The 19,878-nt window shown below is 45.0% G+C and overlaps 1 protein-coding gene across 1 annotated transcript; it reads left to right on the forward strand.

Moving 5' to 3' along the window:
• The first annotated feature begins 2,076 nt into the window (after positions 1 to 2,076).
• Positions 2,077 to 19,033, forward strand: LOC128852167 (T-cell surface glycoprotein CD8 alpha chain-like). Its single transcript, XM_054066295.1, has 4 exons — positions 2,077 to 2,665; positions 3,239 to 3,607; positions 4,161 to 4,235; positions 13,398 to 19,033. Exons 1-4 carry the CDS (start codon positions 2,620 to 2,622, stop codon positions 13,553 to 13,555), a joined length of 648 nt encoding a protein of 215 aa, XP_053922270.1. The 5' UTR covers positions 2,077 to 2,619; the 3' UTR covers positions 13,556 to 19,033.
• Positions 19,034 to 19,878: the final 845 nt, after the last annotated feature.

Raw genomic sequence — 19,878 nt, forward strand, 5'->3', positions numbered from 1 at the left:
AGCAGCAAGCGCTCAGCAGCAGCAATGCTGCATCATTGCTTGGCAATGGAGTGTTCTCATGGAGCACCATGAGGAGATATCATGGGCAACAGAAAGAGTGAACCTGAGGGAGCATCACCATTTTGATGCTGCTTCTGTGTCTACCAAGAATCATAGCGTAACTGCCATGTCCTGAGATGTGTTCCTGTTGCCAGTCATACAGTACTGTGAGACACCGATGCCATGTCTGATATAACTGGTATTAAGAAGCAGAAGAGGTTCTTATCACTATGCAGAAGTTACTCATCCTTCCACAAAATGACTGCAAAACCAATCATATCTGAAACTCAGCACTTCCTCCAGCTCCAATGCCCCAAGCACCCTTTTACACAATCATAGAATCATTCAGGTTGGAAAACACCTCTAAGCTGATCCAACCCACCTGTCAGCCCAACACCACCATGCCTACTCAACCATGTCCTGAAATGCCGTCTACATAGTTTTTTAGTACCCCCAGGGATGGGGACACCACCACTTCCCCAGGCATCCTGTGCCAGTCCTCACCACTCTTTCTGTAAATAAATGTATCCTAATATCCAATCTAAACCTCCAATGGCACAAGCTGATCTTGTCCAAGGTCAAGGACACATCTACATCCAGGAGAGGAACTTCTGGCCTCCAGTTTGATACCTGGGACTGACTCATATTAAAATTTACCATTATTCAGATACGAGAGACATAAGATGTTCCCACTAAGAAAGTCAATAGCAACAGTCAAGGATGAACCTTTAATTGTACCAGTTCTCCCAGCACATCTACCACCACATCCCCGAGGACACAGACATTATGGGCTGTAGGTAAGCACGCATGCTTAACTGCAGAGTGAAAGCTTAGTCCTGGCAAACATTCAGCTCATGCATCTTCTTTTCCCAGCACATTCATCTCCATTCAAACTATGCTGAACAATGAGAATCGGGAACTTTCTTGCTTTGGTCTGGGGGGGTGTGATGTTGAAATTTCTGACACTGAGTTGTGATAGGAGTGCCCCGATGCATGGCAGGAACCAGATCACTTCAGCACCTCAGAAAACATGAACCTCAACTTTAGTCATCTACAAGGCAGGCCCAGGGTTTCAGTTTCTTGATGCTGTTCCTCCATCAGCCCGTGAAGAAAGACACTTCCAAAGATCAGCTCATCCCACTGAAAAAGGAAGGTGACTTCTGCTTAGGATAAGAATAAGCTGCCTACTGAAACCAGAAGGAGCCTATGCAAGTGGCATCACCAGATGTCTTATATGGAGACAGCTGGAGAACCCTGGAATGACCTCAGGAATGATGTTCACATTTGCTTGGTGTGATTTGCAGATCCAGATTCTCTTAATGCTGTTAATTAATGAACCCTACTTTCTCTTTATTTAACTAAAATCTTCTCTCTTTCATGTAGACATCACAGGTGTCACAGCCTTGTGAGAGTATGAATTTAACACATCACAGTAGGCCTCACTCAATTCCATGTTTCAATGCCCAAGGAAATAAACCCAGATCCAAAATCAAGTTCCATAACTCGTCTCTAAATAGCAGCCGCAACAGCAATGGCATCAAAGTCAGCAGCACCTGGCTTCTGACAGACCCAGGAAAAGGGAGATTTCTTTGCAAAGCAGTGATAGAAAAACACCTCACACAGGAAAATAATCAGCAGGAAAGCCAGGAAATGCCAAACAAAGAAATAAATAATACAGCAGCCCACTGCCTCGCAGTCTGGTGAAGCTGATGCTATTGTATGTGCAAAGGTCCAGGAAGCACCACCCAGACCCATGTGCCAGTGGTCACCCGGAGGCAGCAGCGAGGGCTCTCGCTGGTGAAGCACACGACGGCTTTTGGGGCACGGCGGAAGCTCCTGTGGTTACAGAAGAAAAGCACAAGAAGTTGAAACAAATAAAAAACACATCCCCCTGTGGCCTGGAACTTTCTCAGTGGGTTGCAGATCACAGACCACCTGCCTTGCACAAAGTGGCTTTTGCAGAGCAATTGCAAAGAAGAATTGCAAAGAGAACAATCAAACTCCTCAAGAACTCAGCCGCACGTCAGCAATGCACACACTCACAGATGACAAATATGCATCGATATATTCCATGAAACACTCCTTGCTGATGGATAATAAAACATGGTATGTTCTGCCATCCACAACAGTCCCCTTGAGTGTGAGCAAGTGACGGCAGCAGAATCCCTGCCAACAAATGGAACCTACAGCCAAAGCACAGCGCTTTTCCATGACTTCTGTGGAGCTGGATCTGCTGCGAATCCCCACACGGCTTGGAGACAGCAGGCTGCGGTGTCTGATCCCACCTCAGGATCAGTGCTCCTCAGTCTGAATCTCCAGGGAAGTCATTGAGGCAAAATCCTTGAAGCACCATTAAGAACAAACAACAAATGACTCCAAATCCTGCAATGGAACTGAATTTCCTCACAAATCCTTTTTTTTGTTCATTTCGCTCCAGGTGCCAAACACCTTCTCTTTACCCAAGAGGGTCCAGATGACATCACATCCTCTCCAAAGAGTGACACAACCTCCCAAGGCAAGCGACAAAGATCGTCTCTGCTCTGCCGCATCGCCCCCAAGGACGGCCACCCCTAGGAGAAGATGGTCGGCTCTCCTGCGCTGCTCCTTCTGTTCGCTCTGGGGCTCTGTGAGTATGGACACAGGGTTGTGCATCACCGACACCGGGAGGGGCAAGAAAACCCCTTCCACTGCATCCAAGAAATTGGGCTTCATGGTTAGAGGGAAAATAAAAGAACAGAGCAAAAAGGCTGATTTTGATGTTGGTTCAGTAATTATGGAGGGAACGACAGCACCATCTCAGCAAGCGTAGGGCAGCCGGAGGGGAGGCTGCAGCATCATACGCACTGGGAAGGGAGCCCAGTTGGAGAGGGGGTTCTGGTGGGGAGAGGGAACAGGTAAAAGAGGGCTGAGCAGTCATTGTTTTCAGGGAGTCACTTCAACTAAGCTGGGAAAGGGTAACATCCCTGTGGAGGCAGCTGAAAGGCTTTTCTAAAGGGAAGCACTCATTTTTAAAGCGTTTAAAGACTGAGGGCTGAGCTCTCTCCATGCATGATCCCAGCAAGGACTCCGCTTTCAAGTCAGACAGACACCATGGTCGTCCTTTGGAATTTGACCTCTACACCTCATGGACAGGGAACAAGGTTTTCCAGAGGGGACACGGCTCTCCCCACATAGTTCCATAAGGATTTCTCTCCTGCAGGTTGCCCTGGGATCCAGGCACAGAGATACAGCATGGCAGTGAGGTTTCGTGACAGAACCATCACACATCCCCAGCTGGAACAGCGACTGGAGTTGGAGTGTGAGTCCAGCAAGGAGGACAGTGGCGTATTCTGGGTCCACCTGGACAAAGATCAGACCCTTCACTTCATCGTCTTTATTTCCTACCTGCGCCGGACCATCTTCCAGGGGAATAAACAGACATCCCCACGCTTCGAGGCAACAAAAGTTGGGAGATTCTACCGGCTGGTAGTGAAGTCTTTCACGTCGCAGGATGAAGGGTACTATTTCTGCCTCATGAACATCAACCAAATGCTGTTCTTCAGCCCTGGCCAGCCTGCCTTCTTCCCAGGTCAGAAACATCTCCACCCAACATTGCTTAGCTCGGTCAAAATGTCCAGCACCCCCTGCCCATGTTTTTTTTAATCCATTTCCATGCTTGCTTGCTCAAGGCAAACCATATTCTCCTGTCAAAGGCTGCCTGCTTGCTGTTTCTTCCCATCATTTTACCCCTGTCCGAGGGCAAAGATGAACGAGCAGACCTAGCATCACCTCCCTATCCCTCTTTTCCATCCCAGTCATGGCTTTGAAGGGATAAGACCATAGCAAAGTCCACCATCACCACACCCTCCTCCCTCACCTCATACAGGTCCCTAAAGTCCTACCAGAACCTTTGGTGGCAGAAAGCAAAAACTAAGGAGCCTGTAGCTCTTTATTGTGTCTTGGCAGACCTTCCCAGTGGAAGTCACCAGCCAAAACAGACTCTGGGATGTTCCACTGGAGCTGAGCCCTACACTGGCCACTGGAACAGCAGGGCCCTAGCAGGGGTGGGAGAGGAGAAGGGCAGGCGAGTGCTATTTTATCTTACTTTACCATATACTGTATTCCTCCTTTTCCATTTACAGTCATCAGCACAGCAGCACCCACCACACTGCGTGGTGTCACTGGAAACAACAGCCACGTGAAGACCCTGGATCAAGGTAGCTCTGCTGCAGGGAGGGAGAGGGAAGAGCTGGCTCTGCTCCGCTGACACCAGGGGGATCCTGCAGGCATTTGGGGATTGGGGAGGAGAGCAAAAATGCTTAGAGCTTTCTCAGAATTGGATACCTGGGTGTGTACAGCTGGAAGGGTTAAACTCCAATGTTTCATCCCACTTAGGAAAGGCTAAACATGACTTCAAAAGCACCAGCATGTTTTATGCCTGGGCACAGCAGGAAGAGGTGGAGGGAGAGCAGAGGCTGGGGGGCCTGCGACGGCGAGGGAAGCAGGCGGACGACTCAGTGTGAGTGATAAAGCAAGCTTCAACTTTATTCAAAATCAGCCCGGATTATATACCTTAACATTCAAAAGATGCTTTGTGCTTTGTGCTTTGTTACAACTTATACATGATTAGTTACTTAAAACTATTTGCTCTTTGTTAATTCATTATTGATTCATTGTCCGTTATTAATTCATTATTACAATATTGCTACTTCGAGTTTCATGTATCTTCTTGCAGGTATGTTACAGTTCAGCACTGAATACATTATTAGTTCATTGTCTATTGCTAATTCATTATTGTTCAGTGTCCTTTGTTAATTCATTATTATTATACTGCTACTTTGAGTTGTATCTTTCTTGCAGGTATGTTACAGTTACAGCACTGAATACTTTGTTAGTTACTTAAACTATTTACTCTCTATTAATTCATTGTCTATTGTTAATTCATTATTGATTCAATGTCCTTTGTTAATTCATTACTATACTGCTACTTTGAGTCTCATGTATCTTCTTGCAGGTATGTTACAGTTACAGCTGGGCTCAGTGCTCCATCCTGTTTCCTTGGGAAAGATTCACTTGTCCTTCAAAAGTTTCTTCTTAGAAATTCCTTCTTGTATGCCTTCTTGTTCTTGCAGTCCATATCTATACTCAGAGTTTAACAAGGTTTCCACTTTACACAATACGTGTCTCACAAAGCCTTTCTATTGAATCATGTCCTTGTTCACTTAACCATTCCTCAATCCATTTTTCAACATTCTCATATCCTTTTTCACTTAACCATTTCCCAACATTTCCCCCTTTTTTTTTCTTTTTGCACAAGCAGAGCATGGTGATTTTTTGTTATACTGCGCATAATACAGTTGTAGCCTATCTTAAATGCAATTACAAACAATAGTATTAAGCCTATCCAACGCAATATCTCTTTAATCACAGAGAGGAGCCAAGGTGATAAAGAGCCAAATATCGATTGTATCCAATTGTCTATTCCCCATCCATTTTCCTGTTTCAGTTGGTGAAAGCCATGCTGTAATCTTTTTATTTTAGCATGTATGGATGTGGAGTGATCAGACAGGTTCAAGCAGCACATTCCTTCAAATTCCTCGCATCCATGGCCTTGTGCCAGGAGCAAGAAATCTATGGCAGCTCTATCTTGTAACACTGCATGATTGACACTTTGTACATCACTTGTGAGCATATCCAGAATTTCCGATGTCACGTTCAATTCGTCTTTTGCCCAACAACCCAATTGTTTTGCTAAATTCATTGCCTTGTTAGCTGCAACTCCAGGGAGAATGGCCGCAATTGCTACCTGTTTGAATTCACTCCAAAATGTAGGGTCTCCTATCTGGTTGCAGTCTAGCTCATGTACACTACGTTTTCTCCTGCTCGTTTGCTGGCTCCACTGCATGATCAAAGATACATTAGGGTGAAACAGTGATAATCTGCCAAGATAGCAAGGCCCTCCTTGTGGTTGTGCCGGTATACCATTCCATGCTCTATCTCCACAAATCAGAAAGATGCCTTTCGGTAGCCTTTTTGGGGTGTCAATTTTGCTAGCATTACATTTATCAAACGTTTGGTCAAAAACACTAAACCAATCTAAATTAGAGTCCAAAGTAGCCCAAGTGCCCCTGTATTTTAACCACGGTCGAGGTGCCACATCACTTACAGGAGTAAAATCAACCCATCCTCCTAAATTGTTTTTTGACAGACTGGCATTAGCGCTCCCGAGAAGGTCTAACTCTTCAGGGGGTGATTGCAAGGTCGTGTTAAGTGACAGTATTAATTGGCACTGCCGATAGGCATCATGAAGTGGTGGAGTTCCATTAATCATTCCATCTAAAACCTCGACTGCAGATAAATTTCGGCACAATGTTTCATTACTCACAAAACCACAAAATTCCTCAGGCTTCCACACTGGCAGACCTATTAAACAAGTTCGAAAAGGATTAGTCACTCCTCCTAGGCTAAGACAAAGCGAAGACTGATTCAATTGATTTGCAAATGTTACCCAAATATTGTCCCTTGGTTGATGAAAACGTGTTATGCCCGAAACTATAGCTACTGATGCTATAAACAGTACAATGTGATCAATTTTTACGAGCATGCTCACTGTTCCCTTTTTCAATTGCTCTATACAATTCTTCTTTTAAGTTCCCTTCGATGGGTCCAAACAGTGAATGTCCTGTAGATGTTACCTCTTTGGAACAACAATAGGTTAAAATTCTTGAATTTAACTGACCCTGAATTCTTTTTACACAGGCGTCAGCGTGAAAACGATAGAAGGCCAATATTTTTTGTTCTGGTGATTCAAACAAGGTTAAAGAGACAGGCAAAGGTAATTTAGTTTGCCTTCGCAGCTCTCTTCGCCAACTATAATAGCCAAATTTAAATTCACAGGTTGGACACCATAGAAATCTCAAAAACATTTGCTTTATCCAAAATATTTTTTCACACATCCCACATTGTAAAGCTACCCATGCTGCACATCGTGGTTTCTTACATCCAAGACAGTCCTGTCTAGCTGGTCCCTCGACTTCAAATGATGCTAACTCTTCTATCCCATCTATAATAGTTTCATAACATGTAGAATTTTCAATAATGTCATCGATCTCCTTTCGATAGCCTCTTAACCTTTCAATAATAGGTCTTACAATTAACAGTAGTTTGTCATTGACCCTCTGCTTGTCCTCCTCCGTCGGTAGAACCACTCTGTCGGTCATTGATTTCTTGAGATACTGCTGCTTTGGTCCATTTACTGGGAATCCATTTAGGTCCTGTGGGAGTAAGTACACACATGTAGCCTTTACCCATATATTTTACTTCAGCTGGTCCTTGCCATATTCCTGTTGATGGGTCTCTGTACATAACAAACATTGGTGGATTCTTTTGCTCATCAGTATGATGACTATGGATCCATGCTGATGGTTCTTTCTGATCTCCAAATATACATAGATGATTTAAGACGAAAAGTGTCTTACTCAATCGTTCCTGAATGTCCTTGACTTCTCTAAACTTATCTAAGTACGTTTTTAATACTTGATGAGCTCGTTCTATAATAGCTTGTCCTGTTGGTGAATGTGGTATTCCCGTCTTATGTTGCACCCCCCATGCTTGAAAAAATCTATAAACCTTCAGGCTAATATAGGCTGGCCCATTGTCTGTTTTTACAGTCTGTGGCACACCCATAATTGCAAAACATTGTGTCAAATGTCTGATGACATGAAGAGCTTTTTCTCCTGCTTGAGCTGTAGCCCAAATGAATCTACTATAAGTATCAACAGTTACATGCACATATTTCAGTTTCCCAAAGGCATTAACATGCGTAACGTCCATTTGCCACACTTCTCCTACTTTTAACCCTCGAGGGTTGACTCCCATTCCTAAACCAGGGCCATGATGGCTACAAATTGGACATGTTCTAACTATTCCTTTAGCTTCTTCCATGGTGATATTAAATTGTCTGTGTAGTCCCCTGGCATTTTGATGAAAAGCAGAATGAGACTCCCTTGCCTTGACAAACTCATTTACTGGTGCGACCATTGAGACTAGCTGATCAGCATGGTGATTTCCTTTTCCTAATCCATCTTGCCACATATGACTTCTTATATGAATAATGCAATATTGATGAGTTCTTTGCTGGATAGCAGACTGTAATTGTTGAATAAGTTCAAACAGTCTTTTGTTGATAATTTCCTTGATTCTGGCATCTTCTATTCTACTTACAATTCCTGCCACATACATTGAATCGGTTACTACATTGAGATCTTTCCTCATCCATTGATTGAAGGCCCATACAACTGCAACTAATTCTAGTGTCTGTAGTGAATCTCTCTCATCAGCAGTCAATATTTCATGCTTCCAAGTTCCATCTTCAAACCATGTAGCAGCAGCTCGTCGTGACCTCTTTCCTGCATCTGTATATATAGTGACTGCCTGTTCCAAAGGTCGTTCACTTCGTTTGGGGCGTTTGAACCATTTATTATGAGTTATCCATTTTAGAATAGGTGTCTTCAGGGATTCCAAACTGATGGTGGCTTCATTTTCCAATAGGCTTAACTGTAAAGATGAAGAGTTTTGAATCCACCATTCCAAATCTTGCCTTTTTATAGGTAAATAGATGGTGTGAGGTTCCTTTCCAAAAATTTGTTTAATTCGTAGACGGCCCTTTTGTATGATTTCTGCTAGATTAGCCGTTTTTTCTTGAATTGTTGTTTTTGGCTGAATGCTGGTGAAGAGCCACTCCAATACCTTGGTCTTTCCCTTTTTCTTCAATTGTGTGAGGGCCCCTATGAACTGTGATTGTTCTTGTAAAATCGTTAAGTCCACTGGAAGAGACGGATCTATTCTGTCTACTGCACGATCTACAATGATTTCAGAAAGATGTTGTACCATGTCTAATTGTTCTTTTGTAGGTTGGATAGGTTGTGCTGGATCTGTTCCTTTTAATAAGGGTCGCAAAACCTCAAGCTGGTCGTTGGAAATTCCTACCACTGGTCTGAGCCATTGCAGATCTCCTAATAGTCTCTGTGCATCGTTTACAGTCTTTAAGGACATATTAAGTGTTAATTTCTGTGGTTGTATTTGTGATGCAGTTATGGCCCAGCCTAGGTATTTCCATTGAGGAAATCGCTGAATTTTTTCTTGTGCAATAATCAGTCCCTTGATGGTCATTTGTCTAACGATGTATTGTTCCTGTTGTTGTGTAAAAGGCTGTTCCTGGGCGAACAAAATGTCATCCATGTAATGATATATCATTGTTCTCGGCCATTCTTCTCGTATAGTTCGCAGGGCAACGTCAACAAATATTTGACACAGTGTTGGGCTATTCTTCATTCCTTGAGGTAGCACTGTCCATTCAAATCGAAGATCTGGACTTTCTCTGTTGATTGCAGGCAGGGTAAAAGCAAATCGTTGAGTATCATTAGGATGTAACTGAATGGTAAAAAAGCAATCCTTCAAATCGATGATTAAAAGATGCCAATTCTCTGGAATCATTGCTGGATTAGGTAAACCTGGTTGTAATGCCCCCATAGCTTGCATCTGTTGATTAACTGCTCTTAAATCATGTAACAAGCGATACTTGCCAGATTTTTTCTTTATGACAAAAATAGGAGTGTTCCATGGGCTAGTAGAAGGTTTCAAATGTCCTTGATTTAGCTGTTCTTGTACTAATTGATGAGCATGCTGAAGACTTTCCCTTTTTAGCGGCCACTGCCCAATCCATACTGGCTCATCTGTTAGCCACTTCAAAGGGATCGGGAAAGTCCATTCTGCAGTGACCGATATTAAAAATGTGTCTCAGTAGTTAATATCACACCAAGCTGATCAAGAACATCTCTCCCCAAAAGTGCTTGGACCCCTGTGGGTAAGGGCATGACAGTAACAAAGAGCTGTGCTGTTTTTCCTTCTAGTGTGACAAAAACTCTGTTACAACTTTGTTTTACTGCTTTTGACCCTCCAATGCCCTCTACACCTCCAAAAACTGGGCGCAGGGGCCACTGAGTTGGCCACTGTTTTTCTGAGATGATGGTGATATCGGCTCCCGTATCTACTAAGGCATCAAGTCTCTGATTTTCATTTAAATGTTGGAGAATGATAACAACAATTGGTCTCTTGCTAAGAGGCAGAGTTAACAAAACCATTTGTCCTGTTGAACCAAATCCCTCATTCTGTCTGGCCTCTTGTTTCAGTGGTACTAAATCTTGAGTATATTGTGGAATTGGAACCAATTGAGCAATCTTGCTCCCTGCTGGGATATGAATGGGGGGAAAGTTTGTTTGAACTACAATTTGTATTTCCCCTGTGTAGTCACAATCTATCACTCCAGGGAGAATAAAAAGACCCTTTAACCCACTGGAGGATCGTCCTAATAACAATGCCCCAAAAGGTTGATTATTAATACACACTGGTCCCCTTATTCCGGTTGGTACTTTTTGTGGCTGTTTATCGATCAGGGTTATATCTACTGCGGTTGCCAAGTCCAAGCCGATGCTTCCCTTGGTTGCTGGTTGTAAGCCGTTGTCAGACCTGAATTTGTTGACTGATGCTGAACCAATGCGGCAGCTCGTGGAGTCGCATTTGGGGTCTGCACGCGGCGACTCTTCGCGCTCATTCCTCCGTTTCCCGAGCGACGACAGGCTTCAGCGTTATGATTATTCATTTGGCATGCCGGACACCAGACTTTCATCACCCTGCAATTTCTGCGCATGTGTCCCAATCGTCCGCATCGGAAACATTTCATGATTTCTTTTCTCTGGGTGTTAGCCAGAGGACCGTTAAGTGGTTGCAATGGTGCGAGAGCAGCAAATACTTGAGTCTGTGCTTTAATCAAGTTGTCCCCTAATTCTTTAATTGTTCCCACTAAAAGTGCCTGATTCCCTACTGGCACCCTACTCATCCTCTCTAGCATGCTTTCAATAGTGGCATCAAGAGGGAGAGTTACTAAAATATTACGTGTAACAGTATTGCAATTCTCTAAAACACACTGTTTTAGTATGGAAGCTTTCATAAAGTCAGGCAAATCAGTGCATAAAATAGCGTCCGAAACTCTGTCTACAAAAGAAGCAAAAGATTCCTCCCTGCCTTGTTTGATAGACATGTACGATGGAGTAGTGGGGGAGGTCTTAACTCGTTGTAAAGCCTCTCTGGCTAGCCTCATAGATTCCAAAAGGACATGCGGTCCCGCCTGAACTTGCATCTCAATGGTGGCAAAAGCTCCCGTGCCGGTAAGTTGTTCTGCTGTAACTCCTACTAACCTATCGCCTTGATCTCTCGGGGTATTAGCTGATAGCTCACAAAGACGTGTCCAATGTGCTTGGAATAAAAGCTGTTGAGACTGTTTTAGAATCAGCCTCATAATATTTTTTATGTCTTCCGGACATAAAATTCCACTGCCCCAGATGTAGTTAAGCATTTGCCTTACTGGCTCACTATGCAGACCTGATTCATTGACAGTATTTCTAAGCTGATTTAAAATTTTCCAATCCAATGCTTCATGTGCTCCAGCTAAACCCCCTGCATTATCCATCTGATATACTACTGGAAAAGCAAGGGAATCAAGTTGTTCTAAGATTTCAAAATCTTGTTGCACCATAGCCTCTCGGGCTATATCTCCCCATTTGATCCTAACAATTTGTGGTCGTCTTTTGTCAGGATCTTGGCATTTTTCTTCCTTTACTTGCGTAGACTCTGTGCTCGTGCTAACCGCATCATCATTTGTCGAACCCTCATTGTCTGCCTGTTCCTCCGGGGGTGCCGAAGGTTGGACAGATATTTGGGGTATCTCTTGTAGCGGTCGCACTGGAATAGGTATTCCCGTGGGGGGTGGAGAAAAATAATCATTGCCAAATCCAAGACGACCATTGTTTGGATCTGAGGGGTTAATTGAGTCTGAGGGGTTAAGTCGTGCTGTAGCAGCTGCAGCAACTCGTTTTTCTGCCTGATATTTTTTCAAACAATTTGTAACCTCCCTCCATGATTTCATTAATTTTTTGGCTGTTTTATCGTTATCTATTACTGCATTCCATAAGGTTTCTCCTAAATTCTTCCATTCCTCTACTTCGAATACAGTATCTGGATTCATAAAATACCCCTTTGTTTTCCCTAGAGATATTAAGCCTGCAAGGTCTTTCATAGGACCTACTCCCCGCTTTTCTAAAAAGCGTTGTAAAATCTCAAGTGCTACCTCCCGCTCCATTGCGCGCGCTTACGGACCCTCTTATGTTAGCCGGTCCGGACCCTCTTAAGTTAGCCGGTCATTAAAAAAGGTGCAGCCTTACGTATCGCGAGTCAGGTAGTCTTCTTACTCGGCCGGCGAACCCCCTTTTTCGTTATCCGGGTTCAGGCGCGGATCGTAAGTACTGATGCAGTGTTGCCGATCTTCCGCCCCCTGGTCGCTGCTACCAGTGCTTCGCCGAGCTCGCCGTCCGGTGGAAACAGAGATTGGGGGTCCCTGTTCTTTTCTGTCCCTGTTCGGGCGCCACTTGCGACGGCGAGGGAAGCAGGCGGACGACTCAGTGTGAGTGATAAAGCAAGCTTCAACTTTATTCAAAATCAGCCCGGATTATATACCTTAACATTCAAAAGATGCTTTGTGCTTTGTGCTTTGTTACAACTTATACATGATTAGTTACTTAAAACTATTTGCTCTTTGTTAATTCATTATTGATTCATTGTCCGTTATTAATTCATTATTACAATATTGCTACTTCGAGTTTCATGTATCTTCTTGCAGGTATGTTACAGTTCAGCACTGAATACATTATTAGTTCATTGTCTATTGCTAATTCATTATTGTTCAGTGTCCTTTGTTAATTCATTATTATTATACTGCTACTTTGAGTTGTATCTTTCTTGCAGGTATGTTACAGTTACAGCACTGAATACTTTGTTAGTTACTTAAACTATTTACTCTCTATTAATTCATTGTCTATTGTTAATTCATTATTGATTCAATGTCCTTTGTTAATTCATTACTATACTGCTACTTTGAGTCTCATGTATCTTCTTGCAGGTATGTTACAGTTACAGCTGGGCTCAGTGCTCCATCCTGTTTCCTTGGGAAAGATTCACTTGTCCTTCAAAAGTTTCTTCTTAGAAATTCCTTCTTGTATGCCTTCTTGTTCTTGCAGTCCATATCTATACTCAGAGTTTAACAAGGTTTCCACTTTACACAATACGTGTCTCACAAAGCCTTTCTATTGAATCATGTCCTTGTTCACTTAACCATTCCTCAATCCATTTTTCAACATTCTCATATCCTTTTTCACTTAACCATTTCCCAACAGGGGCCTTGGTTTTAGCCTTGGCAGGGGACCCGAGCTGGCTGTAACACCAGCCGTGAGCACCTGGTAGACCTTCCCTCTTCTTTATTCCTGCAGAGAACAGCAAGAACAGAGAACAGGTTTACACCTGTGACATCATCTGGGTTCCCTTGTCAGGCACCTGCATCCTGCTCCTCAATGCGATCATGGTCACCGTCAAATTGTGTCGACGTAAGAGTCGCCCAGAACCCGGAGCTGGTCCAAATTCCCTCTGACATCACACGGAGCCAAGAGCCCTCCCTGTGCAATATCATTACCCAGTGATCTGCAACATCATTAACATACAAAGGACACTCAATGGTCTTTTTCTGCCTTTTAATGCTGATGTCAATTATCAGTGCAAAGCCATTAGCTGCAATTAATTTCTGCAGCACGCAGGTCGAGCCCTCCAGGACAGGTTTTCACCTTGTGCTAAAATGAATGCCTGGACATTGTGTTTTGTAAATACATCCCAAAGTGATGACAAAGATGCTAAAATGGAGTAGAGTCTCCTTCACCTCGGTTCCATGCTGTCTGGTATCATCGCCACTTGCCAGTTGCAGAAATTAATTGCTGCCGGTGGATTTTCAGCAGTCTGGCAAAGTCATTGCAGACAGCAAATAGAATAATTCACCCTCAGCTTGCACTGCAAGACAGACACTGCTTTCCTGTGACAGACCAGGGCTTGAACATCTTTCCTTGACACAACAGCTGCCAACTGGACTGGGACGGATCCTGCAGTGCGCTGAGCAGTTCTCCAAGGACTCTGAGCAGGGTGAACACTGCGGCTGGCTCTGCGCTGGGGGCACCGGGGCTGCTGTACCAAAGGGATTCAGACGGGCTGGAAAGATGCTCTGAGAGCATCTTGCTTTTAGTTTGCTCCTGCTGATTGCTGGTTGGTAAGACTTTGCTAACTAACACTCTGAGAGCCACCAGCAGCCGGCAGGAGCAGGTCACTGCTCAGCTTGTGAAGGCCCTGAACGGGCACATTCATTAGAAACAGCGAATACATCATTCAACACAGGTGTGGGAGGAGCATGTGCGAGTGTACAGCAAAGCAGTGGCACAGCATCATCCCTCTGGCTCTACCTTCCCTTCCATCCAGGGCAGAGGGAGCTGTCACTCCCCTGTAACATAGATTTTTCCAGAGGGCCTGGTCTCAAACCTGGCCACATGTGCTCCTTGCAACAGGGATTTCCCCTAAATGCTGCAAGAATAAAGCTGGTACTGGACCACACCAAGTGCCTTTCCCAGGCTGCGATGCTCACCCAGGCACTCAGGCTGCCCAGATGATGGCTGCAAGGAACTCGATCCCTGGAGCTCATCCCACCAGAGATGCTGTTGGGAAGGGGTCCTGAACATCTCTGCTTCCAACACATCACACCAGCAGCTTATTTCAGCCTCTGTGAAAGCTCCTATGAACTAAACCCACCGTTTTCCTACCCTGCAAGCACTCAGCAGACAGAGCTTCACTGCAGGAGCAGACGGGTTTCATGAGATATATGTTTTAGACACCAGCTATAAGGAAACCCCTTGGAAACTTCCCATGGGCAAAGGTTTATTCTTTCTAAAAGAGAGTTTTCCCCTCTGCCTGCAGCTGCTTTTGAGATCCCAGCTCTGTTTGCCATGCTTGAGGCATCCTGACCTTAGTGTCTATCCCTGCTTCCCCTCTCTCACCTCTCGCCCAGAGCAGGAGATGGCCTCCCATGACCAGACAGCTGGGGCCACATGTGGCAGCAGAAGGCAGACTGCAACAGCCCAATCCTTCTCTTCCACTGGAAGGTGAGTGGGCAGAGATAACCCTGCCTGTTCCACTTCACTTTCCTCCATCCCCATGCTCAGGCCATCCCAGCAGTGTCCAGTCCTTACTGAAACCACCCAGGATGGCAACATCTTGCCTCCAGCCATCAGATTAACCCAACTACAAGAGCTCCCATTCAAAGAACGGGGATTTACCCTTTGATTCTCTGCCTGCTAGTGAATAACAGGCAACAAAGAATTTGCTCAGCTCCTGAATTCCCCAATTTGGCTTCCTTGTTCCTTAGTAAACTGAAAAAAACCAAAAATAAAATACCCAGAATAAGTGGAGGACACCAACAGTCAAGGATGCTGTGTGTTGTGTAGAAACACAGCTTTGGGCAGTTTAACAGTGGAAACGTAAAAAAATAGTAACAGTAATTCCTATGACCATCAACAGGGTGATTTAGGACAGGAAATTTCAGAGAGAATTAAGCAGCAGTTTTCATAACTTTGAGAGCCAATGGATTAAATCACCTCTCCTTTCATTGACTTTTTTCCCAGAGCATATGTGAGAAAGAAACAGAAGCACTAATAAAAAATGCTTTAATGACTGAGAATATGAGCCCAGACCCCTGATATCTACAGCTTTTTAGGTTTTCTCCCCTACCTCATCACTGTGCTGAGAGCACAATGACGATAGCAGGCAAGGGTCAAGAAAGCCGTGTTACAGCATGTGGGGTAAGAGGGATGGTTCCGTCATGACAGTGAAAGGGAAATATTTCTGTGCCTCTCTGTTAATGGCATGGTGTCCGAATCCATGGAGGGAGAGATATGGGTAATGGCATCAGCCATCTCAGTGTCATCACAACATCGTCCTGGCAAATAAAGGGCCTTTCATTTATTCCTTGTTTCCTTCCAGGGATGGACCAGCCTTCTCCTCTCTCCCACTGTCACCCTCCTCCCCGCAGTGAGGAACATCCAATCCTAGAAGGAAAAACAATGGGATTTTATGTATCATCCCAAACCCTCACATGAGCTGTTAATAAATGTTGTCACTTTCTTTGTTGATATCAAAGTACTCATATTGCGTGCATTCAGGGTGAGATCTGCAGCTTTCATGGAAATATATACAAATATTTTTGTGCCAGCATTCATTTAATTGGAACTCATATCAGAACAAGTCAAAAATAAATTCATATGCATTTTGCTTCTCTGCCACTTTGCTATGGGAAAGATCCCTTCCAGTTTATACACCAGCGGTTCTTTCACATGAAACAAAACTCTCCCCATACTCTGAATCTTTGCAACAGAACAGGTTTAACATTCCTCCCAGGCTGTTCATTTCTTCTGCTCAAGTTCAACTTCTCCTCTCTCTTCAAGACATGCAGGAACATGGAGGGGAACTGCATCACGCTTCTAAGTAGGGGAATGTCATTATTACTATTTGTACTTTCCAATCTGGTTAATAAATTAAAGCCATGAAACACTCCAAAAAGTCCCAAGGATGGCATCAGAGCAGAGTATTTTCTCTGCCGGGTACTAAGTCTCTATGTGCTGTTTGCAATGTGGATCTCACACAACCAACTTCTTCAGTTAATTTGACGTAAAAACCCCAAACCTCCTAAGATGAGCCACTCAGAGGGAGCAGCTGGCAGGCAATATGAAAAGGAACCCTCTCCAAATGGCAAAGACCTCTCCATCTTCAGTGAAAAAAATCTCTGGAGGGGTTGGAAGCTCTCACATACCAAGGCTGATGCAGGAACCCAGGAGCTTGTCTCCTCGGCTTTTTTGAGGTCAGGCAATGGATAAAGGCTAGATTTTCTCTTGCCCAACCAGACTGAGCCTCTGCCTCACACAGCAGAAAACCAAATCCTGCAGAAATTGTGGGTGTGACCGGGTGAAGTTTTGCAATGTTGAGTATTTCAAGGATTGAGCTTAGCCAGGGAACACTAAAATATGCCTGATTTCCCCATGTAAATCATGGGGACCAATGGATGACTCCAAAGGAAAGCAATAAGAACACAAGCTGGTGCAACTGCCAGCACCTTGCATCCTGCAGTCAGCTCTGTGACAAACTCTACTCCTTCCTCCACCCTTTGAACACAATGGAGCGACCCTTATGCTGCCCAAGATACAAGCCGTGCTGGTTTTCCTGCTTTTCCTCTCTGCCTGCAGTTTAAACATCCATTCGGGAGGTTGGGTACCAAAATATGCGGTGTGAAAAACCTCCCTCCCTCCAAGCCTGGACAGGGAGGTCTGTGGCTTAGGAGACATCTCTCTGCCCAGAGCTACGTGTGCAATCTCACCAACCAAGCTTCCTGTTGCTCCCTCCCAGCACGGAGACCTGAGGCTGCAGGCTGTGCAGGCAGCACGAAATGCAGCACAAAAACTACATGTATGGCAGCTGCCTTCAGGGATGGGCAGGGCATTCCCAGGGGAGCTGGTTGTGTGCGATCTTTCCATGTTGCAGCATGGCCGGGGGCAGAAACCACAGTTGAGTCCCTTTATATCGGACATCTCTTCCACTACCACCACAGGAGGTGATGCTGAGCTGCTGTTACTGTAGGCAGGGTCTCAGGCAGAACTGTTGCTATCACTCAGCGAAGGTCAGGATGCAATTATTGTCCAGCATAAGCATGAAGCAAACTCACTGCTGATCCATCAACAAGCATGGAGATCATGGGGATTTTTTGACTAACTAGTCATGTGGAATGTCCACACCATGAAGGGATCAGAGTGCAGGACTGTTTGTGGCTTCTATACTGTATTTTAAAATATGTGATGTTTACACTGAGAGTACGCAGAAGGGGGTGCTGTATTGGCCACTGAATCGGAAACATGCAGCTACAGTGGAAAGATGGTCTGCGAGTAGCTGGTGCGTGAGAATTGCACTTGACCTTCTCCAAACCCCTTCAATGCTGCAGCTTTGCAAAGGAAAGGGGGGCAGCAATGGCTCATAAACCACAGCTTCATTTCACACTGGAAAAATTGTATGCTATAGTCTCAACCCTTCTTTTTCCACCTGTTTGAAACAGAAGATTGTGATTTCTGACTAAATTTTGAAACCTTCATGAAGAGTTTCCATGCCTCCTTCCAAAAGAGATCTTTCAAAGGTTCACAATGGGCAATGCTGAAGCAAACACAGTCCGGTGTCTCAGCCCGAGTTATCACTAACTGATCACTTGCAGGCATCAAGCAGCAAGCGCTCAGCAGCAGCGACGCTGCATCATTGCTTGGCAATGGGGTGTTCTCATGGAGCACCACGAGGAGATATCATGGGCAACAGAAACAGTGGACCTGAGAGAGCATCACCATTTTGATGCTGCTTTGTGTCTACCAACAACCATTGCATAACTCCCATGTTCTGAGATGTACTCACTGATCCTTCCACAAAATGACTGCAAAACCAATCATATCTAAAACTCAGCACCTCCTCCAGCTCTGATGCCCCAAACACCCTCTTACACGATCATAGAATCATTCAGGTTGGAAAACACCTCTAAGCTGATCCAGGACAACGTCTGCATCCAGGAGAGGAAGTTCTGGCCTCCGATTGGGTACCTGGGACTGATCCATATTAAAATTTACCATTTTTCAGAGGCAAGAGAGATGTAAGATGGTCCCACTACGCAAGTCAATAGCCCGTCATGGATGATCCCCTATTTGTATTGGTTCCCAGCAGGTGCCTGACAAGGGAACCCAGATGATGTCACAGGTGTAAACCTGTACTCTGTTCTTGCTGTTCTCTGCAGGAATAAAGAAGAGGAACGGTCTACCAGGTGCTCACGGCTGGTGTTACAGCCAGCTCTGGTCCCCTGCCAAGGCTAAAACCAAGGCCCCCCAGCCTCTACTCTCCCTCCACCTGTTCCTCCTGTGCCCAGGCATAAACACGCTGGTGCTTTTGAAGTCATGTTTAGCCTTTCCTAAGTGGGATGAAACATTGGAGTTTAACCCTTCCAGCTGTACACACCCAGGTATCCAATTCTGAGAAAGCTCTAAGCATTTTTGCTCTCCTCCCCAATCCCCAAATGCCTGCAGGATCCCCCTGGTGTCAGCGGAGCAGAGCCAGCTCTTCCCCTCTCCCTCCCTGCAGCTGAGCTACCTTGATCCAGGGTCTTCACGTGGCTGTTGTTTCCAGTGACACCACGCAGTGTGGTGGGTGCTGCTGTGCTGATGACTGTAAATGGAAAAGGAGGAATACAGTATATCATAAAGTAAGATAAAATAGCACTCGCCTGCCCTTCTCCTCTCCCACCCCTGCTAGGGCCCTGCTGTTCCAGTGGCCAGTGTAGGGCCCAGCTCCAGTGGAACATCCCAGAGTCTGTTTGGCTGGTGACTTCCACTGGGAAGGTCTGCCAAGACACAATAAGGAGATGCAGGCTCTTTACTTCTTGCTTTCTGCTGCCACTCTCAGAAAGCTGAAGTACCCTGAAGCTGGTAGGAATTTTGAGACTTGTTTAAGGTGAGGGAGGAGGCGGTGGCAATAATGGGCTTTGTTTTGGTCTTATCCTTTCAGTGCCATGAATGGGGTGGAAAAGAGGGATAGGGAGGTGATGCTGGGTCTGCTCGTTCATCTTTGTCCTCAGACAGGGGTGAAACGATGGGAAGAAACAGCAAGCAGGCAGCCTTTGACAGGAGAACGTGGTTTGCCTTGAGCAAACAAGCATGGAAATGGGTTTTGTGGGAGAGGCGACTGATTAAAAATGGCATGGGCAGGGAGTGCTGGACATTTTGACCGAGCTAAGCAATGTTGGGTGGAGATGTTTCTGACCTGGGAAGAAGGCAGGCTGGCCAGGGCTGAAGAACAGCATTTGGTTGA

This window comes from Cuculus canorus, chromosome 4, assembly GCF_017976375.1.
Source record: "Cuculus canorus isolate bCucCan1 chromosome 4, bCucCan1.pri, whole genome shotgun sequence".
Classification (NCBI taxonomy): Eukaryota; Metazoa; Chordata; class Aves; order Cuculiformes; family Cuculidae; genus Cuculus; species Cuculus canorus.